Source organism: Phalacrocorax carbo, chromosome 29, assembly GCF_963921805.1.
Source record: "Phalacrocorax carbo chromosome 29, bPhaCar2.1, whole genome shotgun sequence".
Taxonomy (NCBI): domain Eukaryota; kingdom Metazoa; phylum Chordata; class Aves; order Suliformes; family Phalacrocoracidae; genus Phalacrocorax; species Phalacrocorax carbo.
Genome location: NC_087541.1, coordinates 698,040 through 718,177, shown reverse-complemented (window position 1 = coordinate 718,177; position 20,138 = coordinate 698,040). Strand labels below are relative to the sequence as shown.

Genomic DNA, 20,138 nt, shown 5'->3' with positions numbered 1-20,138 from the left:
GTCTCCGCCCCGCCCGGCCCCGCCCCACTCCGCCCCGCCAGCCCCACCCCACAGCCCCGCCCCACATCGCCCCGCCCCACAGCGCCCCACAACACCCCACATCCCACACCCACTCCACCCCACACCCCACTCAGTGCCCCAGAGCCACCCCAACACAGGGCCTAACTGCCCCCTGTCTCCGCTCCCGCCCGGCCCTGCCCCATGGCCCCACCCCACAGCCCCGCCCCACATCGCCCCGCCCCACAGCGCCCCACAACACCCCACATCCCACCCCCCCACTCCACCCCACACCCCCCTCAGTGCCCCAGAGCCACCCCAACACGGGACCTAACCGCCCCCCGTCTCCGCCCCGCCTGGCCCCGCCCGGCCCCGCCCCCGGCCCCGCCCAGGCCTGCAGACGCTGCACCTGCTGACGCTCCAGGGCCGCTACGAGCTGCGGGTGGAGCTGGAGGACTTTGAGAACAACACGGCGGCCGCCACCTACGGGGCCTTCGCGCTCTCGCCCCGCGCCATCAGCGCCGAGGAGGACGGCTACACCCTCCACGTCGGCGCCTTCGTTGACGGCGGGGCCGGTGGGGGAGGGGCGGGGCGGGGGGGTGGGGCCGGGGGGGGAGGGATGGTAGGGGTTGGGGGGGTTGGGGGGGTTTGGTTGGGTTGAGGTTGGGTTGGTTGGGTTGGGTTGGGTTGGGTTGGGTTGGGGGGGTTGAGTTGGGTTGAGTTGGGGGGGTTGAGTTGGGTTGGGTTGGGTTGAGGTTGGGTTGGGTTGGGTTGGGTTGGGGGGTTGGGTTGGGGGGGTTGGGTTGGGTTGGGGGGGGTTGAGTGGGGTTGGGTTGGGGGGGTTGGGTTGGGGGGGTTGGGTTGGGTTGGGGGGGGTTGAGTGGGGTTGGGTTGGGGGGGTTGGGTTGGGTTGGGTTGGGTTGGTTGGGTTGGGTTGGGTTGAGTTGGGTTGAGTTGGGTTGGGGGGGTTGGGTTGGGTTGGGGGGGTTGGGTTGGGTTGGGTTGGGTTGGGGGGGGTTGAGTTGGGTTGGTTGGGTTGAGTTGGGTTGGGGGGTTGGGTTCGGGGGGTTGGGTTGGGTTGGGTTGGGTTGAGTTGGGTTGGGGGGTTGGGTTCGGGGGTTGGGTTGGGTTGGGTTGGGTTGAGTTGGGTTGGGGGGTTGGGTTGGGGGGGGTTGGGTTGGGTTGGGTTGAGTGGGGTTGGTTGGGGGGTTGGGTTGAGTTGGGTTGGGTTGGGGGGGGTTGAGTTGGGTTGGGTTGGGTTGAGTTGGGTTGGGGGGTTGGGTTGGGGGGTTGGGTTGGGTTGGGTTGGGTTGAGTTGGGTTGGGGGGGTTGGGTTGGGTTGGGGGGGTTGGGTTGGGTTGGGTTGGGTTGGGGGGGTTGAGTTGGGTTGGGTTGGGTTGAGTTGGGTTGGGGGTTGGGTTCGGGGGGTTGGGTTGGGTTGGGTTGGGTTGAGTTGGGTTGGGGGGTTGGGTTGGGGGGGGTTGGGTTGGGTTGGGTTGGGGGGTTGGGTTGGGGGGGTTGGGTTGGGTTGGGTTGAGTTGGGTTGGGGGGTTGGGTTGGGGGGGTTGGGTTGGGTTGGGGGGTTGGGTTGGGGGGGTTGGGTTGGGTTGGGTTGGGTTGGGGGGGTTGGGTTGGGTTGAGTTGGGGGGTTGGGTTGGGTTGGGGGTGATGGGTTGGGGGGTTGAGTTGGGTTGGGTTGGGTTGAGGTTGGGTTGGGTTGGGGGGGGTTGGGTTGGGTTGGGTTGGGTTGGGTTGGGTTGGGGGGGTTGGGTTGGGTGGGGGGTTGGGTTGGGGGGGTTGGGTTGAGGGGTTGGGTTGGGTGGGGGGTTGAGTTGGGTTGGGTTGGGTTGGGTTGGGGGGGTGATGGGTTGGGTGGGGGGGTTGGGTGGGGGTTGGGGGTCAATGTGGGGCACGGGGAAGGGGCCATCAAGCCAACGTCGGCCATGTTGGGGCGACGCCAGGCCAACGTCGGCCATGTTGGGGCGATGCCGGGCCAACGTCGGCCATGTTGGGGCGGACGCCAGGCCAACGTCGGCCATGTTGGGGCGACACCGGGCCAACGTCGGCCATGTTGGGGCGACGCCGGGCCAACGTCGGCCATGTTGGGGTGACGCCGGGCCAACGTCGGCCATGTTGGGGCGACGCCAGGCCAACGTCGGCCATGTTGGGTGACCTACAGGCCAATGTCGGCCATGTTGGGGCGACGCCAGACCAATGTCGGCCATGTTGGGGTGACACCAGGCCAACGTCGGCCATGTTGGGGCGATGCCGGGGCCAACGTCGGCCATGTTGGGGCGACGCCAGGCCAACGTCGGCCATGTTGGGGCGACACAGGGCCAACGTCGGCCATGTTGGGGCGACGCCGGGCCAACGTCGGCCATGTTGGGGCGACGCCAGGCCAACGTCGGCCATGTTGGGTGACTACAGGCCAACGTCGGCCATGTTGGGGCGACACAGGGCCAACGTCGGCCATGTTGGGGTGACGCCAGGCCAACGTCGGCCATGTTGGGGCGACGCCAGGCCAACGTCGGCCATGTTGGGTGACTACAGGCCAACGTCGGCCATGTTGGGGTGACGCCCGGGCCAACGTCGGCCATGTAAGGGGCGACACCAGGCCAACGTCGGCCATGTTGGGGCGACGCCAGGCCAACGTCGGCCATGTTGGGGCGACACCGGGCCAACGTCGGCCATGTTGGGGTGACGCCAGGCCAACGTCGGCCATGTTGGGGCGACACCGGGCCAACGTCGGCCATGTTGGGGCGACGCCAGCCCTGGCGGCCCCTGACGCCCCCGCCCCCTCCCCCCAGGTGACTCCCTGACCTATCACAACGGGCAGAAGTTCTCCACCTTCGACGGGACCAGGACCTGTACGTGCAGAACTGCGCCGCCCTCTCCTCGGGCGCCTGGTGGTTCAAGAGCTGCCACTTCTCCAACCTCAACGGCTTCTACCTGGGGGGCGCCCACCTCTCCTACGCCAACGGCATCAACTGGGCCCAGTGGAAGGGCTTCTACTACTCCCTCAAGAAGAGCGAGATGAAGATCCGGCGGCTCTGAGGGAGGCCCCGCCCCTCCCCCGCCGCCACGCTCATGGCCCCTCCCCCGCAGCCGCTATTAAACCCGACCACCCACCCCCCCCACACACTTTGATTGGCCAACGGCTGCGTGGGTTGATGGTCAATTTGGGCGTCTTCCAGTTGGGTTGGGTTGGGTTGGGTTGGGTTGGGTGGGGGAGGGGTTGGGTGGGGGATGGGTTGGGTGGGTGGGGGGGTGGGTTTGGGTTGAGTTGGGTGGGGGGTGGGTGGGGTTGGGTGGGGGAGGGGTTGGGTGGGGTTGGGTTGGGTGGGGGAGGGGTTGCGTTGGGGGGGGAGGGGTTGCGTTGGGTGGGGGGAGGGGGTTGGGTGGGGATGGGTTGCGTTGGGTGGGGGAGGGGGTTGGGTGGGGGTCGGAGATGGGTGGGGTGGGGGATGGGCTGCGTTAGGGATGGGTTGGGAGGGGGATGGGCGGGCTTGGGCGGGGGTTGGGTGGTCCCACCCCCTACCTTGAGCCCTTGCCGGGGTGGGGGGGGCGGGGGGGGCCCGGCCGCTCGGGGGAGGGGGACCCAGCCGTCTGTCTGTCCGTCCGTCCTGGCCGTCGGCCCGGGGTTGAGGTCAGGGTTGGAGCCGGGCCCGATCCTGGCGCGAGAAGGGGCCGAGCACGGGGGGGGGGGGGAGGGTTGGGGGGGGGGGGAAGGCGGGGGGGGGCTGGGGGGGTGGGGGTGGGGCTCCGCGCCTGCGACGGGGCTCTGAGTGGGCAACGGTTTGCGCTACAAGTGGGGGCCCCCCCTCCCCCCCCCCCGCGGCCCGCCCCCGCCCACCCCTTTCACTCCGTGCGGGGGAGGGGGGGTCAGCGCCCTCCCCCAAAGCACCCCCCCAGAGCTCCCCTCCCCCCCCCGCGCACCCCCGAAACCCCCCTCGCCCCTCCCCCTCCCCACGCCCCTCCCCGCCGCATCCCTCCCCCCCGATCGCCCCTCCCCCCCCCGTCCCTCCGTCCCTCCGTCCCTCGCTCCATCCCTCCTCCGTCCCCCCGCCCCGACCCCCCCGCCCCTCCCCCCTTCCCCCCCAAAACAAGGCGAGCCGCCCCTCCCCCACCCGCGGCAGCCCCACGCGGGAACCGCCCCCGGCGCCGCTGCAGGTAAAGACCCCCCCCCCCGCCCCCCCCCCCACCCCCCCCGAGCCGCCGCCCATCCCCCCACGGACCCCCACCCCCACCCCCGGACCCCCCCACCCCTCCCCCCCCCGACCCACAGGTGGGGGGATGGGAACCGCTATGGGTGGGGGGGGTGTCGGGGGGGGGGAGGGGGGGATATGGGGAGGGTTGGGAGGGGGGAGGGGGGGAGGGGGGGTCCAGGACCCCTCTCCGTGGCTCCCCCTCCCCCCCCCCACTCACCCCGCGCCCCTCCCCCCCTCCCCACAGCCCCCCCCTCCCCTCCCCCCCACCATGGCGGAGACCCCCAGGACGGCTGAGAACGACCCCCCCGGCGCCGACGCCCCCCCCGGGACCCCCGCGGGACCCCCAGCCCCCCCTCCCCCACCCCCCAACCCCCCCCCCCGAACCCCCCAGCCCCACGGCTGCCCCCCAGGAACCCCCCTGGACCCCCCCGGCCCCATAGCCCCCCCCCCCGGATCCCCCCCTCTGCCCCCCAGCCCCCCAGCAGCCCCCCAACAACTCCCCAGACCCCCCCCGACCCCCAGAGCCCCCCAAGTACCCCCAGCCCCCCCCCACACCCCCGGCAGCCCCCCAGGACCCCCAGGGTCCCCCATCGCCCCCCGCCGCCCCCCAGGACCCCCCCCAGCCCCCCACCGACCCCGAACGACCCCCCCGCCGCCCCCCCGGACCCCCCCAGCCCCCCCCCCGACCCCAAACGACCCCCCCGCCGCCACCCCGGACCCCCCCAGCCCCCCCCCCGACCCCAAACGACCCCCCCGCCGCCCCCCAGGACCCCCAAGTCTCCCCCCACCCCCCTCGCAGCCCCCCAACTACCCCCCAGGACCCCCCCCAGCCCCCCAACCCCCCCCCAGGACCCCGCATCCCCCGCCCCGCCCCCTCGGCACCCCCCCGCCCCCCCACCCCTCCCCCCGCCGGCCCCCGCCCCTCCCCCAAGGCGGGCCCCGCCCCCCCGCCGGTGACGGTGTCGCTCGAGGGGGGTCCCCGCGGGCCCGGGGGGGGGGCTGTGGGGGAGGGGCCGCCCCCGGGGGGGTCCGTGGGGGGGCGAAACCCCCCAGCTACGTCCTGCTGGCGGCGCTGGCCTGTTTCTGCCCCGCGTGGCCCATCAACATCGTGGCCTTCGCCTACGCCCTGATGGTGAGGGGCGGGGCCGGGGGCGGGGCCTGGGGTGGGTGGGGCCGGGGTGGGGCGGGGCCTGGGGTGGGTGGGGCCTGGGGTGGGGCGGGTCTGGGGTGGGGGCGGGGCATGGGGCGTGGGCGGGGCATGGGGGCGGGGCGGGGTCCGTGGGGTGAAATGTGGGGGGCTGTGGGGCGCGCGGCAGGGGCTACGGGCTGTGCAGGGGGCTGGGGGGGAGGGGGTGGGGTAATGGGTGGCAGTGTGGGGCGGTGTAGTGCGCTCTGGGGCAGCCGCGGGTGGGCGTGGGGCAGCCGCGGGGCGGTGTGGGGCAGCCGTGGGGCGCTGTGGGGCAGCCGTGGGGCGCTGTGGGTCCGGCAGTCCCGGCACAGCCTCCAGCGGGGGGACGCGGACGCCGCCGGGGGGCGGGGTGGGGCAGCCGTGGGGCGGTGTGGGGCAGTAGTGGGGCAGCCGTGGGGCAGCCGCGGGGCGGTGTGGGGCGCTGTGGGGCAGCCGTGGGGCGCTGTGGGTCCGGCAGTCCCGGCACAGCCTCCAGCGGGGGGACGTGGACGCCACCGGGGGGCGGTGTGGGGCACTGTGGGGCAGCCGTGGGGCGGTGTGGGGCAGCGATGGGGCGCTGTCGGGCGCTGTGGGGCAGCCGTGGGGCGCTGTGGGTCCGGCAGTCCCGGCACAGCCTCCAGCGGGGGGACGCGGACGCTGCCGGGGGGCGGTGTGGGGCAGCCGTGGGGCGGTGTGGGGCAGCCGTGGGGCGGTGTGGGGCGGTGTGGGGCAGCCGCGGGGCGGTGTGGGGCGCTGTGGGGCAGCCGTGGGGCGCTGTGGGTCCGGCAGTCCCGGCACAGCCTCCAGCGGGGGGACGCGGACGCCGCCAGGGGGCGGTGTGGGGCAGCCGTGGGGCGGTGTGGGGCAGCCGTGGGGCGCTGTGGGGCACTGTGGGGCAGCCGTGGGGCGCTGTGGGTCCAGCAGTCGCGGCACAGCCTCCAGCGGGGGGACGCGGACGCCGCCGGGGGGCGGGGTGGGGCAGCCGTGGGGCGGTGTGGGGCAGCCGCGGGGCGGTGTGGGGCGGTGTGGGGCAGCCGTGGGGCGCTGTGGGTCCGGCAGTCCCGGCACAGCCTCCAGCGGGGGACGCGGACGCCGCCGTGGGACGGTGTGGGGCAGCCGTGGGGCGCTGTGGGTCCGGCAGTCCCGGCACAGCCTCCAGCGGGGGGACGCGGACGCTGCCGGGGGGCGGTGTGGGGCAGCCGTGGGCGGTGTGGGGCAGCCGTGGGGCGGTGTGGGGCGGTGTGGGGCAGCCGCGGGGCGGTGTGGGGCGCTGTGGGGCAGCCGTGGGGCGCTGTGGGTCCGGCAGTCCCGGCACAGCCTCCAGCGGGGGGACGCGGACGCCGCCAGGGGGCGGTGTGGGGCAGCCGTGGGGCGGTGTGGGGCAGCCGTGGGGCGCTGTGGGGCACTGTGGGGCAGCCGTGGGGCGCTGTGGGTCCGGCAGTCCCGGCACAGCCTCCAGCGGGGGGACGCGGACGCCGCCGGGGGGGCGGGGTGGGGCAGCCGTGGGGCGGTGTGGGGCAGCCGCGGGGCGGTGTGGGGCGCTGTGGGGCAGCCGTGGGGCGCTGTGGGTCCGGCAGTCCCGGCACAGCCTCCAGCGGGGGGACGCGGACGCCGCCGGGGGGCGGGGTGGGGCAGCCAGGGGGCAGTGTGGGGCAGCCGTGGGGCGGTGTGGGGCGCTGTGGGGCAGCCGTGGGGCGCTGTGGGTCCGGCAGTCCCGGCACAGCCTCCAGCGGGGGGGACGCGGACGCCGCGCGCCGCCTGGGCCGGGTCGCGAAGCTGCTGGCGGGGGCGGCGCTGGGGGGCGGGGCGCTGCTCGTCGCCGCCTCCTGCGTCATCAACTTCGGGGGTAAGTGACGACCCCTCCCCCCCCCGCCCCTCCCCCACCCCCCTCCCCCCCACCCGCGCCCCAGAGCCCCTCCCCCCCCCGAACACCCCCCAAAAAAAACCCCCCAAAACTCCCCGTGGGATTCCACCCCTCCCCCCCCCGGGACCCCCCCAACCCCCCCCCATGGGACCCCCAACCCCCCCCCCATGGGACCCCCCAAATCCCCCCATGGGACCCCCAACCCCCCCCCATGGGACCCCCCAAATCCCCCCATGGGACCCCCAAATCCCACCATGGGACCCCCAACCCCCCCCCATGGGACCCCCCAAATCCCCCCATGGGACCCCCCAAATCCCACCATGGGACCCCCAACCCCCCCCCATGGGACCCCCCAAATCCCCCCATGGGACCCCCAACCCCCCCCCCGGGACCCCCCCAAATCCCCCCATGGGACCCCCAACCCCCCCCCATGGGACCCCCCCAAATCCCCCCATGGGACCCCCAAATCCCCCCCAAATCCCCCCCATATCCCCCCATGGGACCCCCAACCCCCCCCCCCGGGACCCCCCCAAATCCCCCCATGGGACCCCCAACCCCCCCCCCATGGGACCCCCCCAAATCCCCCCATGGGACCCCCAACCCCCCCCCCATGGGACCCCCCCCAAATCCCCCCATGGGACCCCCAAATCCCCCCCAAATCCCCCCCATGGGAACCCCAACCCCCCCCCATAGGACCCCCCAAATCCCCCCATGGGACCCCAACCCCCCCTCCGGGGGCCCCCCCCCACTGACCCCTCCCCCCCCCAGTGTTTCAGTGACGACCCCCCCCCGCCGTCCGTCTGTCCTGGATCGGGGGGGGGCCCCCACGTCCGTCTGCACCCCCAAAACCGGGGGTTCCCCCCCCCTTGGAAATTGGGGGGGGGGGCTCCCCCCCCCCGGGGTGTCGCCCCCCCCCATCCGTCCGTCTGTCCTGAACTGGGGGGGGGGGGGGGCGCCCCCCGCCTGGAGCCCCCCCCCATCATTTTGGGGGCCCCCCCTTCGTCTGTCTGTCCTGAAGGGGGGGGGGCCCCCCCAGACCTTCCCGAGCCCCCCCCCCTAAAATTGGGGTGGGGGGGCCCCCCCTTGGCTGTGTGACCCCCCCCCTTTACAGCCCCCCCCCCACTGTTACAGCCCATTTGGGGGGGGGGCCCCGCCTCGTTTTGGGGGGGTCCCAACGCCTTTGGGGGGGGCCCCAACGGCTTGGGGGGGGGCCCAACGCCTTGGGGGGGGCCCCAACGGCTTGGGGGGGGCCCAACGCCTTGGGGGGGGGGCCCCAGCCTCATTTTGGGGTGGAACCCCCCAATTTGGGGGGGTCCCACCCCCCCTTTTTTGCACGTTTTTGGGGGGGGGGGGGCCTGTCGCACGCCAGGTCTTTCCGAAATGGGGGGGGGGGGGAGGGTTTGGGGGGGGGGGTTTGGGGTCGCCCAGGTTTTGGGGAGCCCTGAGGGGTTTGGGGGGGGCCCCGGGGGGGTTTTGGGGGGGGGGTTTGGGGGGGGGGGGCGCGGGGGGGGGCGTTTGTATCGGCGCATGGTAATAAAGGCTGCTGCATGGAGAGGTGTGGAGCCCCCCCCCGTATTTTGGGGACCCCCCCCCAGCACCCCAAGGAGCCACCAGACGTTGGGGGGGGGCACAGACCCCCCCAGACCCCCCCCATTTTGGGGCACCCCACCCCCCTCCCCCCCCCAATTTCAGGCCACCCCCTCCCCCAACACCTGCGCCCCCCCCCCCCTATTTTTTAAGGGGGGTGACCCCAGCCCCCCCATCCCCCCCATTCCCCCCATTTTGGGGTACCCCAGCCCCCCCCAGCCCCCCCCCAATTTGTGTCCCCCCCCAGTCCTCCCATTTTGGGGCACCCCACACCCCTCCCCCCCCCCCAATTTCAGGCCACCCCCTCTCCCAACACCTGCGCCCCCCCCCCCATTTTTTAACGGGGGGGGACCCCATCCCCCCCAGCCCCCCCATTTTGGGGTACCCCAGCCCCCCCCAGCCCCCCCCCAATTGGGGGACCCCCCCCAGCCCCCCCCTCCCCTCCCCCCCCAGCAGTGAGACGCGGGGGATGGGCGGCAGCGGGGGCTGTGGGGGAGGGGTGGGTGTTTATTGGGGGGTCTGGGGGGCCCGGGGGGGCCCGGGGGGGTCCGGGGGGTCCCGGGGGGGCCCGGGGGGGTCCGGGGGGGCCCCTCAGCGGCTTTTGGGGCGCTCGGCGGCGTCGAGGGCGGCCAGGCGCCGGGCGGCCCCCCCCAGCTGCAGCAGGTTGAGCCCCCCCTTGAGGGCGGCCAGGGGGGCCCCGAGCCAGAGCCCCACGCGGAAGAGCCCCGGCCCCCCCGGCACCACTGCGGGGGGGGGGGGGGGGGGCGTCAGGACCCCCCCGGGGGCGCCCAGTATCACCCAGTGCCCCCCCAGTGCCCCCCCAGTATCACCCAGTGCCCCCCCAGCGCCCCCCAGTATCACCCAGTGCACCCCCAGTATCACCCAGTGCCCCCCCAGCCCCCCCAGTGCCCCCCCAGTATCACCCAGAGCCCCCCAGTGCCCCCCCAGCACCCCCCAGTATCACCCAGTGCCCCCCCAGTGCCCCCCCAGCGCCCCGCAGAATCAGTCAGCGCCCCCCCAGTGCCCCCCAGTATCACCCAGTGCCATGCCAGTATCACCCAGTGCCCCTCCAGTACCCCGCAGTGCCCCCAAGTATCACCCAGTGCACCCCCAGTGCCCCCCAGAGCCCCCCCCAGTATCACCCAGTGCCCCCCCAGTGCCCCCCAGTATCACCCAGTGCCCCCCCAGTGCCCCCCAGCGCCCCCCAGTGACCCCCCAGTATCACCCAGTGCCCCCCAGAGCCCCCCAGTGCCCCCCCAGTATCACCCAGTGCCCCCTCAGCGCCCCCCGGTATCACCCAGCACCCCCCAGTGCCCCCCCAGTATCACCCAGCGCCCCCCCAGTATCACCCAGTGCCCCTCCAGTAACACCCAGTGCCCCCCCAGTGCCCCCTCAGAGCCCCCCAGTATCACCCAGTGCCCCCTCAGAGCCCCCCAGTATCACCCGGTGCCCCCCAGAGCCCCCCAGCTCCCCCCCAGTGCCCCCCAGTGCCCCCCAGCGCCCCCCCAGCACCCCCCAGCGCCCCCCAGCGCCCCCCCAGTGCCCCCCAGTGCCCCCCAGTGCCCCCAGTGCCCCCCCAGAATCACCCGGTGCCCCCCAGTGCCCCCCAGCTCCCCCCCAGCACCCCCCAGCGCCCCCCCAGTGCCCCCCAGTGCCCCCCAGTGCCCCCCCAGCACCCCCCAGCGCCCCCCCGCGCCCCCCCAGTGCCCCCAGTGCCCCCCCTCACCGGGCGGCCCCTCCCCGAAGCGCAGCAGGTAGAGGCAGCAGTAAAAGCCCTCGTTGCCGGCGCAGAGCAGGAACAGGAGGGGCTGGGGGGGAGGGGCGGGTCAGAGGGGCGGGGCAGCCACGCCCCTGCCCCTCCCCCACCCCGCCCCTCCCCCCCCCGACTCACCCTGGAGCCGTAGTAGAGCCGCAGGAGGGGGTGCACCTCCCCCCCCACCGCCTTGTGGCTCTGCCCCCCCTGCAGGGTGGTGCTGCCCGGGGGGGCGGGGCGGCGTGAGGCCACGCCCACCCCGGCCCCGCCCCCACCGCGCCCCGCCCCGCCCGCCCCCTCCCCTGCCCCCCTCGCTGCAACCCCAAAACGGCCCCCCCCGGATACGCCCCGCCGGCCACGCCCACCGCCGGCCCCGCCCCCACTAGGCCCCGCCCACCACTAGGCTCCGCCCCACCTAGGCACCGCCCACCACCACTAGGCCACGCCCCCGTGTCAGACCCCCCCACCCGGGGACACGCCCCTGTGACCCCCACCCAGGCCGCATGCCACGCCCCCAGGTTGCCGCCACGCCCACCGGCCCCACCCCTCGATCGAGCCACGCCCACCCCGGGCCCCACCCCCAACCTCAGACCCCCCCACCCCATAGAGCACATGCTCCACCCCCACAGGCCCCGCCCCCTCCCTCAGCCCCCGCCCCCTTCCCACAAAGCCCCACCCTGGCCCCGCCTTCCAGCCGGCCCCGCCCCTCTCTCAGGCCCCGCCCCCAGGCCACACCCTCCAGCCTTTCCCTATAGGGACACCCCAGGGTCCCCCCGCCTCAACCCCTCCCAGCCCCGCCCCCAAGCCCCACCCCTCCCTCAGCCCCACCCCTCCTCAAACCCCACCCCAGACCCCGCCCCCAGAGACCACGCCCCCCGAGACCACGCCCCCACTCCCTTAAAGCAACCCCTCACCCCCAAGGGTGCCGGCCCTCCCCCCGAGTCCCTGCACCCTCCCAGCGCCCCGCCCCGGCAGGCCCCGCCCCGGCAGGCCCCGCCCCGGCAGGCCCCGCCCACCAGTGCATGTGCAGCCAATGGCTGGCCACGTCCAGGGCCATGCTGAGCTGGAAGAGGGGCGCGGCCGCCGGGTACAGCAGGGCCAGGTTCACCAGCAGGCACATGGTGGAGAGCCGGTCGGTCAGCATGTCCAACATGGCGCCCAGCCGCGAGCCTGGGGGCGGGGCCAGCCTCAGACACGCCCACGGGGGGCGGGGACCCGCCCTATGGGGCAGGGACCCACAGGTATGGGGCAAGACCTGCTATGGAGCAAGACTCGCTATGGGGCAGGGACCCCCCCCCCGAGGATGTCTTTAGGTGGGTGTGGCCAGCCCCGCCCCTCCATGGGGCAGACCCCCAACGAAGCCCCGCCCCCTCCCCCCAAGCCCCACCCCTTAGTGCCTCAGCCCTCTCTCCTGTCCCCCACCCCCTGAGGCCCCGCCCCGGGCCCCGCCCACCCCGAGGCCCCGGCCCCGCCCACCCCGGGCCACGCCCACCCCTAGGCCCCGCCCCCTCCCCCCTAACCGCACCCCTTAACCACCTTATACCTCGCTCCCACCCCATGTGCTCCCGGCCCCCACCCCCCTGAGCCCCCGCCCCTGGCCCCGCCCCCTCCCCGCCCACCCCGAGGCCCCGCCCCCTCCCCCCTAACCCCACCCCTTACTGCCTTATACCTCGCTCCCGCCCCATGTGGCCCCGCTCCCGGCCCCCACCCCCCCGAGGCCCCGCCCCCCAGGCCCCGCCCCCCCGCCCCCGCCCCCCCAGGCCCCGCCCCCCCAGGCCCCGCCCACCCTGCCCCAGCAGCCGCGCCAGGTGCCCGTCGAGGGCGTCGAGGAGCCCGCTCAGCCCGTAGCAGGCGGCCGCCGGCCCCGGCTCCCGCGGCATCAGGTAGAAGGCGGCGGCCGCCAGCGCCAGGCGGGCGTAACCTGGGCGGGGCGGGGCGGGGTCAGCGCCCGGCCACGCCCCAGGGCCCACCCCCACCCCACCCCCCCCCGAGAGCGGCCCAGAGCCATTCCCAGTATGGCCCAGTGTCCCCCCGCTACACCCCGAACCCACCCCTCACCTTCCCCAGTGCCCCCCCAGTAGCCCCCAGCCCCCCATCAGTTGCCCCCAGCGTCCCCCCCATTGGCTCCCAGCGCCCCCTAGTATCACCCAGTTCCCCCCGTAGCGCCCCCCATCACCCCCCAGCGCCCCCCCAGCCGCCCCCAGCGCCCCCCCATCAGCTCCCAGAGCCCCCCACACCCCCCCCATCACCCCCCAGCGCCTCCCCACCACCCCTCAGCCGCTCCCAGCGCCCCCCAGCATCTCCCAGCGCCCCCCCATCACCCCCCAGCCGCTCCCAGCGCCCCCCAGCATCTCCCAGCGCCCCCCCATCACCCCCCAGCCGCTCCCAGCGCCCCCCAGCCGCTCCCAGAGCCCCCCATCTCCCCCCAGCCGCTCCCAGCGCCCCCCCATCACCCCCCAGCCGCTCCCAGCGCCCCCCAGCATCTCCCAGCGCCCCCCCATCACCCCCCAGCCGCTCCCAGCGCCCCCCAGCATCTCCCAGCGCCCCCCCATCACCCCCCAGCCGCTCCCAGCGCCCCCCAGCCGCTCCCAGAGCCCCCCATCTCCCCCCAGCCGCTCCCAGCGCCCCCCCATCACCCCCCAGTCGCTCCCAGCGCCCCCCAGCATCTCCCAGCGCCCCCCCATCACCCCCCAGCCGCTCCCAGCGCCCCCCAGCATCTCCCAGCGCCCCCCCATCACCCCCCAGCCGCTCCCAGCGCCCCCCAGCCGCTCCCAGCGCCCCCCATCACCCCCCAGCCGCTCCCAGCGCCCCCCAGCATCTCCCAGCGCCCCCCCATCACCCCCCAGTCGCTCCCAGCGCCCCCCATCACCCCCCAGCCGCTCCCAGCGCCCCCCATCACCCCCCAGCCGCTCCCAGCGCCCCCCAGCATCTCCCAGCACCCCCCCATCACCCCCCAGCCGCTCCCAGCGCCCCCCATCACCCCCCAGCCGCTCCCAGCGCCCCCCATCACCCCCCAGCGCCCCCCCATCACCCCCCAGCCGCTCCCAGCGCCCCCCCATCACCCCCCAGCCGCTCCCAGCGCCCCCCAGCCGCTCCCAGCGCCCCCCATCACCCCCCAGCCGCTCCCAGCGCCCCCCAGCATCTCCCAGCGCCCCCCATCACCCCCCAGCATCTCCCAGCGCCCCCCATCACCCCCCAGCCGCTCCCAGCGCCCCCCAGTCGCTCCCAGCGCCCCCCCAGCGCCCCCCAGCATCTCCCAGCGCCCCCCATCACCCCCCAGCCGCTCCCAGCGCCCCCCAGCATCTCCCAGCGCCCCCCATCACCCCCCAGCCGCTCCCAGCGCCCCCCCATCACCCCCCAGCCGCTCCCAGCGCCCCCCAGCCGCTCCCAGCGCCCCCCATCCCCCCCCAGCCGCTCCCAGCGCCCCCCAGCATCTCCCAGCGCCCCCCATCACCCCCCAGTCGCTCCCAGCGCCCCCCATCACCCCCCAGCCGCTCCCAGCGCCCCCCAGCATCTCCCAGCGCCCCCCATCACCCCCCAGCCGCTCCCAGCGCCCCCCAGCATCTCCCAGCGCCCCCCAGCATCTCCCAGCGCCCCCCATCACCCCCCAGCCGCTCCCAGCGCCCCCCAGCATCTCCCAGCGCCCCCCATCACCCCCCAGTCGCTCCCAGCGCCCCCCCATCACCCCCCAGTCGCTCCCAGCGCCCCCCAGTCGCTCCCAGCGCCCCCCCAGCGCCCCCCAGCATCTCCCAGCGCCCCCCATCTCCCCTCAGCCGCTCCCAGCGCCCCCCAGTCGCTCCCAGCGCCCCCCATCACCCCCCAGTCGCTCCCAGCGCCCCCCAGCATCTCCCAGCGCCCCCCATCACCCCCCAGCCGCTCCCAGCGCCCCCCAGTCGCTCCCAGCGCCCCCCAGCATCTCCCAGCGCCCCCCATCACCCCCCAGCCGCTCCCAGCGCCCCCCAGCATCTCCCAGCGCCCCCCATCACCCCCCAGCCGCTCCCAGCGCCCCCCAGTCGCTCCCAGCGCCCCCCAGCATCTCCCAGCGCCCCCCATCACCCCCCAGCCGCTCCCAGCGCCCCCCAGCCGCTCCCAGCGCCCCCCAGCATCTCCCAGCGCCCCCCATCACCCCCCAGCCGCTCCCAGCGCCCCCCAGTCGCTCCCAGCGCCCCCCAGCATCTCCCAGCGCCCCCCAGCATCTCCTAGCGCCCCCCATCACCCCCCAGCCGCTCCCAGCGCCCCCCATCACCCCCCAGCCGCTCCCAGCGCCCCCCCAGTCGCTCCCAGCGCCCCCCCAGTCGCTCCCCAGCCGCTCCCAGCGCCCCCCCAGTCGCTCCCCAGCCGCTCCCATCTCCCCCCAGTCGCTCCCAGCGCCCCCCACCGATGAGGTTGGGGACGAAGAGAAACACGTTCTCGCCCCCCGCCATCGCCGGGACCCGCCGCGGCGCCTTTAAGACGGGCCGGTACCACGTGACACAGGAAGCGGCGTCCCGCCCCGCCCCGCGCATGCGCGTCACCCACCCTCCCCCCCCCCACCGCCGCGCGCGCCCAATCAGCGCCGCCCCCCTCCCTTAACTGGCGGCTCCCTCGGCCAATCGCGCGTCGCGGCGGCCGCGGGGCCCTTTAATTAATCATTAATCGAATTAATAATTAAGGATGAATGAAATTAATGGTTAATGAGGGGGCCCCGCCCCGCCCCCGCCCGATAATGACCTCGTTAATGACCCGCTTCCCGCGCCTTTCCCCACCCCCACCCCCCCGGCACCACCTGGGGGGGGACCCCAAAGGTGAGGGGGAGGGGCCAGGGCACCCCAAGGGTGGGGCAGCCCCACCCCCACCCCCACCCCCACCCCTCCCCCAGTGAGGGGTCGGGAAGGAAACGGCCCAAATCTACCCCCAACCCCCCCAAATCCCCACGGGGAACCCCGAAAACTGCCCGAATCCACCAAAATTCCCACCGTGGGGGGGCCTTGAAACTCCCAAAAGCCCCTTTGGGGAGCCCCGAAACCCCCAATATCCCCCCAGGGGAACCCCCAAATCTACCCAAATTCCCACAGGGGACCCCAAAACCCCCAAAATCCTCATCGGGGAGCCCTGAAACCTCCAAAATTCCTCTTGGGGGAGCCCTGAAACCCCCAAAATCCTCCCTGGGGAGCCCCAAAACCCCCAATATCCCCCCAGGGGAACCCCCAAACTACCCAAATTCCCACAGGGGACCCCAAAACCCCCCAAAATCCTCATCGGGGAGCCCTGAAACCCCCAAAATTCCTCTTGGGGGAGCCCCGAAACCCCCAAAATCCTCCCTGGGGAGCCCCGAAACCCCCAATATCCCCACGGGGGAACCCCCAAATCTACCCGAATTCCCACAGGGGGCCCCAAAACCCCCCAGAATCCTCTTTGGGGAGCCCCAAAACCCCACAATTCCCACGGGGGACCCTAAAATCCCTAGGATCCCCCACGGGGAGCCCCAAAAGCCACAAGAGACACATGGAGGAGCCCCCAAATCGCCCACAGGGGAGCCCTGAAACCACCAAAACCCGCTCTGGGGAGCCCCGAAACCCCCACAGTTCCCCTCGGGGGAGCCCCAAAACCACCAAATTCCCCACGGGGGAACCCCCAAAACTACCCAAACCCCCACAGGGCACCCCAAAACCCCCAAGAGCCCCACCAGGGGAGCCCTGAAACCCCCCAAATCCCACGGGGGGAACCCCAAAACCCCCCAAACCCTCACAGGGAGCCCCCAAAACCTCCACAATTCCCCTTTGAAAGCCGCCAACCCCCCCCCAAGAACCCCCAAACCACCCCTATGTCACGGCCAGACGCCCCGAGTCCCCCAAAATGCACCCGCGTCCCCGCCTTGGGGGGGTTTTGGGGCGCCGAGGGTCTCCCGGGGGTCCCCGCCAGGTCCCCACATCCTCATTTGGTCTTGGTTGGGTCCCTGTTGGGTGCCCGTTGGGTCTGTTGGGTCCCCATTGGGTCCCCAATGTGTTTGTTGGGTGCTGTTGGGTCCCCACGTCCCATCAGGACCCCGTTGGGTCCCCGTTGGGTCCCTCATGTCCCATCAAGGCCCCGTTGGGTCCCCGTTGGGTCCCCATTGGGTCCCTCATGTCCCATCAAGGCCCCGTTGGGTCCCCGTTGGGTCCCTCATGTCCCATCAAGGCCCCGTTGGGTCCCTGTTGGGTCTCTCATGTCCCATCGAGGCCCCGTTGGGTCCCCGTTGGGTCCCTCATGTCCCATCGAGGCCCCGTTGGGTCCCCGTTGGGTCCCTCATGTCCCATCAAGGCCCCGTTGGGTCCCCGTTGGGTCCCCATTGGGTCCCTCATGTCCCATCAAGGCCCCGTTGGGTCCCCGTTGGGTCCCCATTGGGTCCCCACGTCCCATCAAGGCCCCGTTGGGTCCCTCATGTCCCATCAAGGCCCCGTTGGGTCCCCGTTGGGTCCCCATTGGGTCCCCACGTCCCATCGAGGCCCCGTTGGGTCCCCGTTGGGTCCCTGTTGGGTCCCCACGTCCCATCGAGGCCCCGTTGGGTCCCTGTTGGGTCCCTCATGTCCCATCAAGGCCCCGTTGGGTCCCCGTTGGGTCCCCATTGGGTCCCTCATGTCCCATCAAGGCCCCGTTGGGTCCCCGTTGGGTCCCCATTGGGTCCCCACGTCCCATCGAGGCCCCGTTGGGTCCCCGTTGGGTCCCTGTTGGGTCCCCACGTCCCATCGAGGCCCCGTTGGGTCCCCGTTGGGTCCCCACGTCCCATCAAGGCCCCGTTGGGTCCCCACGTCCCATCAAGGCCCCGTTGGGTCCCCGTTGGGTCCCCGTTGGGTCCCTCATGTCCCATCAAGGGCCCGTTGGGTCCCCGTTGGGTCCCCGTTGGGTCCCTCATGTCCCATCAAGGCCCCGTTGGGTCCCCGTTGGGTCCCCGTTGGGTCCCTCATGTCCCATCAAGGCCACGTTGGGTCCCCGTTGGGTCCCAGTTGGGTCCCCACGTCCCATCAAGGCCCCGTTGGGTCCCCGTTGGGTCCCCGTTGGGTCCCTCATGTCCCATCAAGGCCCCGTTGGGTCCCCGTTGGGTCCCTCATGTCCCATCAAGGCCCCGTTGGGTCCCTGTTGGGTCCCCACGTCCCATCAAGGCCCCGTTGGGTCCCCGTTGGGTCCCTGTTGGGTCCCTCATGTCCCATCAAGGCCCCGTTGGGTCCCCGTTGGGTCCCCGTTGGGTCCCCACGTCCCATCAAGGCCCCGTTGGGTCCCCGTTGGGTCCCTGTTGGGTCCCTCATGTCCCATCAAGGCCCCGTTGGGTCCCCGTTGGGTCCCTGTTGGGTCCCTCATGTCCCATCAAGGCCCCGTTGGGTCCCCGTTGGGTCCCTGTTGGGTCCCTCATGTCCCATCAAGGCCCCGTTGGGTCCCCGTTGGGTCCCCGTTGGGTCCCCACGTCCCATCAAGGCCCCGTTGGGTCCCCGCCCCACCCGGCAGAGCCACACCCACCCCACACGGGCGTGTCCCGGCACCCGAGAGGGGGCGGTGCCATGGGGGGGGGGGATGGGTCTGGTGGGTCTCGCTGTGACCCCAAGCATAGGGTGCCCCATCCCCCATTGGGTGCCCCATCCCCCATTGGTGTCCCCCCCATTGGTGCCCCCCCATTGGGTGACCCCGCCCATTTAGCGACCCCCCCCCCAATGACCCCCCCAACCCCCCCCCAATAACCTAAAAAATGGCGATTTTGGGTTTTTTTAAATACCGTATTTAACATAAAATAATTAAAACAAAGAAAAGAGCAAAAAAACCCCCCCCAAAACCCAAAGAAATAAAATTGACGCGACAAAACCCCCCCGAAACGATCGAAAATGGACCCAAAAATCCGCCCCCCCCCCCCCACCCCCCCGTGGGAAGGGGGCACCCCTCCCCCCCCCCAATAAATAGGGGAGCAGCGGGGGGGGGAGGGGCCCCAAAGGGGGGGTCCCCGATACTAAGGGGGGGTCCCCAAAGCTGGGGGGGGTGTCTCAGTCTTTAAGGGGGCGGGGCCCGACCCCAAAAAGGGGGGGGGTCTTTGGCCCCAAATGGGGGATCCCCCAACCCCAAGGGGGGGTCCCCAACCCTGAGTGGGGGGTCTTTGGCCCTGGGGGGGGGTCCCCGACCCCCAAAGGGGGGGGTCTTTGGCCCCGAGGGGGGGTCCCCAATACCTTGGGGGGGGTCCCCGACCCCCAAAGGGGGGGTCTTTGGCCCCGAGGGGGGGTCCCCAATACCTTGGGGGGGGTCCCCGACCCCCAAAGGGGGGGTCTTTGGCCCCGAGGGGGGGTCCCCAATACCTTGGGGGGGGTCCCCGACCCCCAAAGGGGGGGTCTTTGGCCCCGAGGGGGGGTCCCCAATACCGGGGGGGGGTCTTTGGCCCCGAGGGGGGGTCCCCAATACCGGGGGGGGGGGTTTGGCCCCGAGGGGGGGTCCCCTGGCCCCCGAGAGTGGGGGAGGGGGGGTTCCGTAGTGCCTGGGTGCTCCGGGGGGGGGGTGGGGGGCGGGGGGAGGGTTTGGGGGTGGTGGGGGAGGGGGGCCCACCGTCACCTCCAGGGCCGCCGCGGGGGAGGGCCGGGGGTCCCCGCCGCCCCTCCCCCCGCCCCCCCCGGATGGCGGCGGGTGGGGGAGGGTCCGGCGGGCGGGGGGCGGGGGGCGGGGCGTGGGATGCGGCTGGGCGGGGCCCCTCCCTCCGCCCCTCCCCCCGCCCCTCCCCCGGCGGCGAAGCGGGGGGCGAGAGCGGCCAAGCGCCGCCCCCAAAGGGCCAGGCGGCGGCGGAGGGGGGAGGGGCCGCCCCGCCCCCCGCCCCCCGCCCCGCCCCCCTCCCCGCGGCGGTGGGGGATGGGCAGGCGGGAGCGGAAGCCGCCTTTCCTCGTTTTGGGGAAAAAACGGAAAAGGCGCCGCTCGGAGGCGAAGCCCAGGCGGAAAAAGAGGCCGAAGAGGGGGGGGGGCAAGGCCAGGACCCCCCGCAGCCAGAGGCGCTGGGCGCGGCGCGGCAGGGCCCCGCCCCCCGCCCCGCCCCGCCCGGCCACGCCCCGCCCGACCACGCCCGCCAGGTAGAGGGGGAGGAAGAGCCAGGGGGAGGCCAGGAGCCGCGCGGCCGCCGCCGCCACCACGGGCACGTGGAGCCGCCGCCGCCCCCCCCCCAGCGCCCCCAGCCCCACCAGGCCGGCGGCGCCCCCCGCCCCCGCCAGCGCCCCCAGCGCCCCCCCCCCGAGGCGGGGCAGGAGCGGGGCGAGGGCGTGGCCCAGGGCCCAACCCGCCGCCCCGCCCTCCAGCGCCGCCCCCAGCCCGCCCAGGGCCGCCCCCAGCCCCCCGCCCAGGGCGAGGAGGAGGAGGAGGAGGAGGAGGAGGAGGAGGGGGAGGGGCGGGAAGCCCGGGCGGAGGGCGGCGACGAAGGCCGAGGCCGAGTAGAGGAGGTGGGGGGGGAGGGGCGGCCGAGGGGAGGGAGCGTCACCGGGGGGCTGGCGGCGGCGGGCGGGGGCGGGGCGGGGCGGGGCCGGCGGCGGGTGGGGGAGGGGCGGCCGGGCGGCTCTTCCGTCGGGGTCCTGGAGGGAGGCGGCGCTTGTG

General features: G+C 74.1%; 4 protein-coding genes across 4 annotated transcripts in view; 2 read left to right on the top strand and 2 right to left on the bottom strand.

Moving 5' to 3' along the window:
* Positions 1-331: 331 nt before the first annotated feature.
* LOC135318273 (microfibril-associated glycoprotein 4-like) lies at positions 332-3,127 on the top strand (the record flags this gene model as incomplete). Its single annotated transcript, XM_064475436.1, is given in 3 exon segments — positions 332-572; positions 2,805-2,849; positions 2,852-3,127. Coding segments are annotated over 3 exon segments (486 nt in total), but the record flags the coding sequence as incomplete, so codon positions are not given.
* A 1,175-nt stretch (positions 3,128-4,302) lies between these two features.
* On the top strand, positions 4,303-8,618 carry PRRT2 (proline rich transmembrane protein 2). Its single transcript, XM_064475435.1, has 5 exons — positions 4,303-4,306; positions 5,024-5,337; positions 5,695-5,711; positions 7,104-7,219; positions 8,006-8,618. Exons 1-5 carry the CDS (start codon positions 4,303-4,305, stop codon positions 8,014-8,016), a joined length of 462 nt encoding a protein of 153 aa, XP_064331505.1. The 3' UTR covers positions 8,017-8,618.
* Positions 8,619-9,311: 693 nt separating this feature from the next.
* CDIPT (CDP-diacylglycerol--inositol 3-phosphatidyltransferase) lies at positions 9,312-15,068 on the bottom strand. The gene is made up of 6 exons (XM_064475421.1): positions 14,956-15,068; positions 12,364-12,498; positions 11,594-11,747; positions 10,716-10,797; positions 10,551-10,632; positions 9,312-9,567 (listed from the first exon to the last, which is right to left on the bottom strand). The coding sequence occupies exons 1-6, from the start codon at positions 14,999-15,001 to the stop codon at positions 9,416-9,418; spliced, it is 651 nt and encodes a 216-aa protein (XP_064331491.1). The 5' UTR covers positions 15,002-15,068; the 3' UTR covers positions 9,312-9,415.
* Positions 15,069-19,114: 4,046 nt separating this feature from the next.
* The window catches only part of LOC135318271 (serine/threonine-protein kinase TAO2-like), an 11,006-nt gene continuing 9,982 nt past the window's right edge, over positions 19,115-20,138 (bottom strand). The window contains exon 13 of the mRNA XM_064475433.1: positions 19,115-20,116. Within this exon, the coding sequence (XP_064331503.1) occupies positions 19,115-20,116 (1,002 nt within the window). The remainder of the gene's footprint in view (positions 20,117-20,138) is intronic.

Coding starts and splice junctions, on each gene's coding strand:
- CDIPT (XM_064475421.1), bottom strand. CDS start 15,001: ATGGCGGGGGGCGAGAACGTGTTTCTCTTCGTCCCCAACCTCATCG. Junction 12,499..14,955: donor CTTCGTCCCCAACCTCATCG/GTGGGGGGCGCT, acceptor CGCCCCGCCCAG/GTTACGCCCGCCTGGCGCTG. Junction 10,798..11,593: donor CATTGGCTGCACATGCACTG/GTGGGCGGGGCC, acceptor CCCCCCGGGCAG/CACCACCCTGCAGGGGGGGC.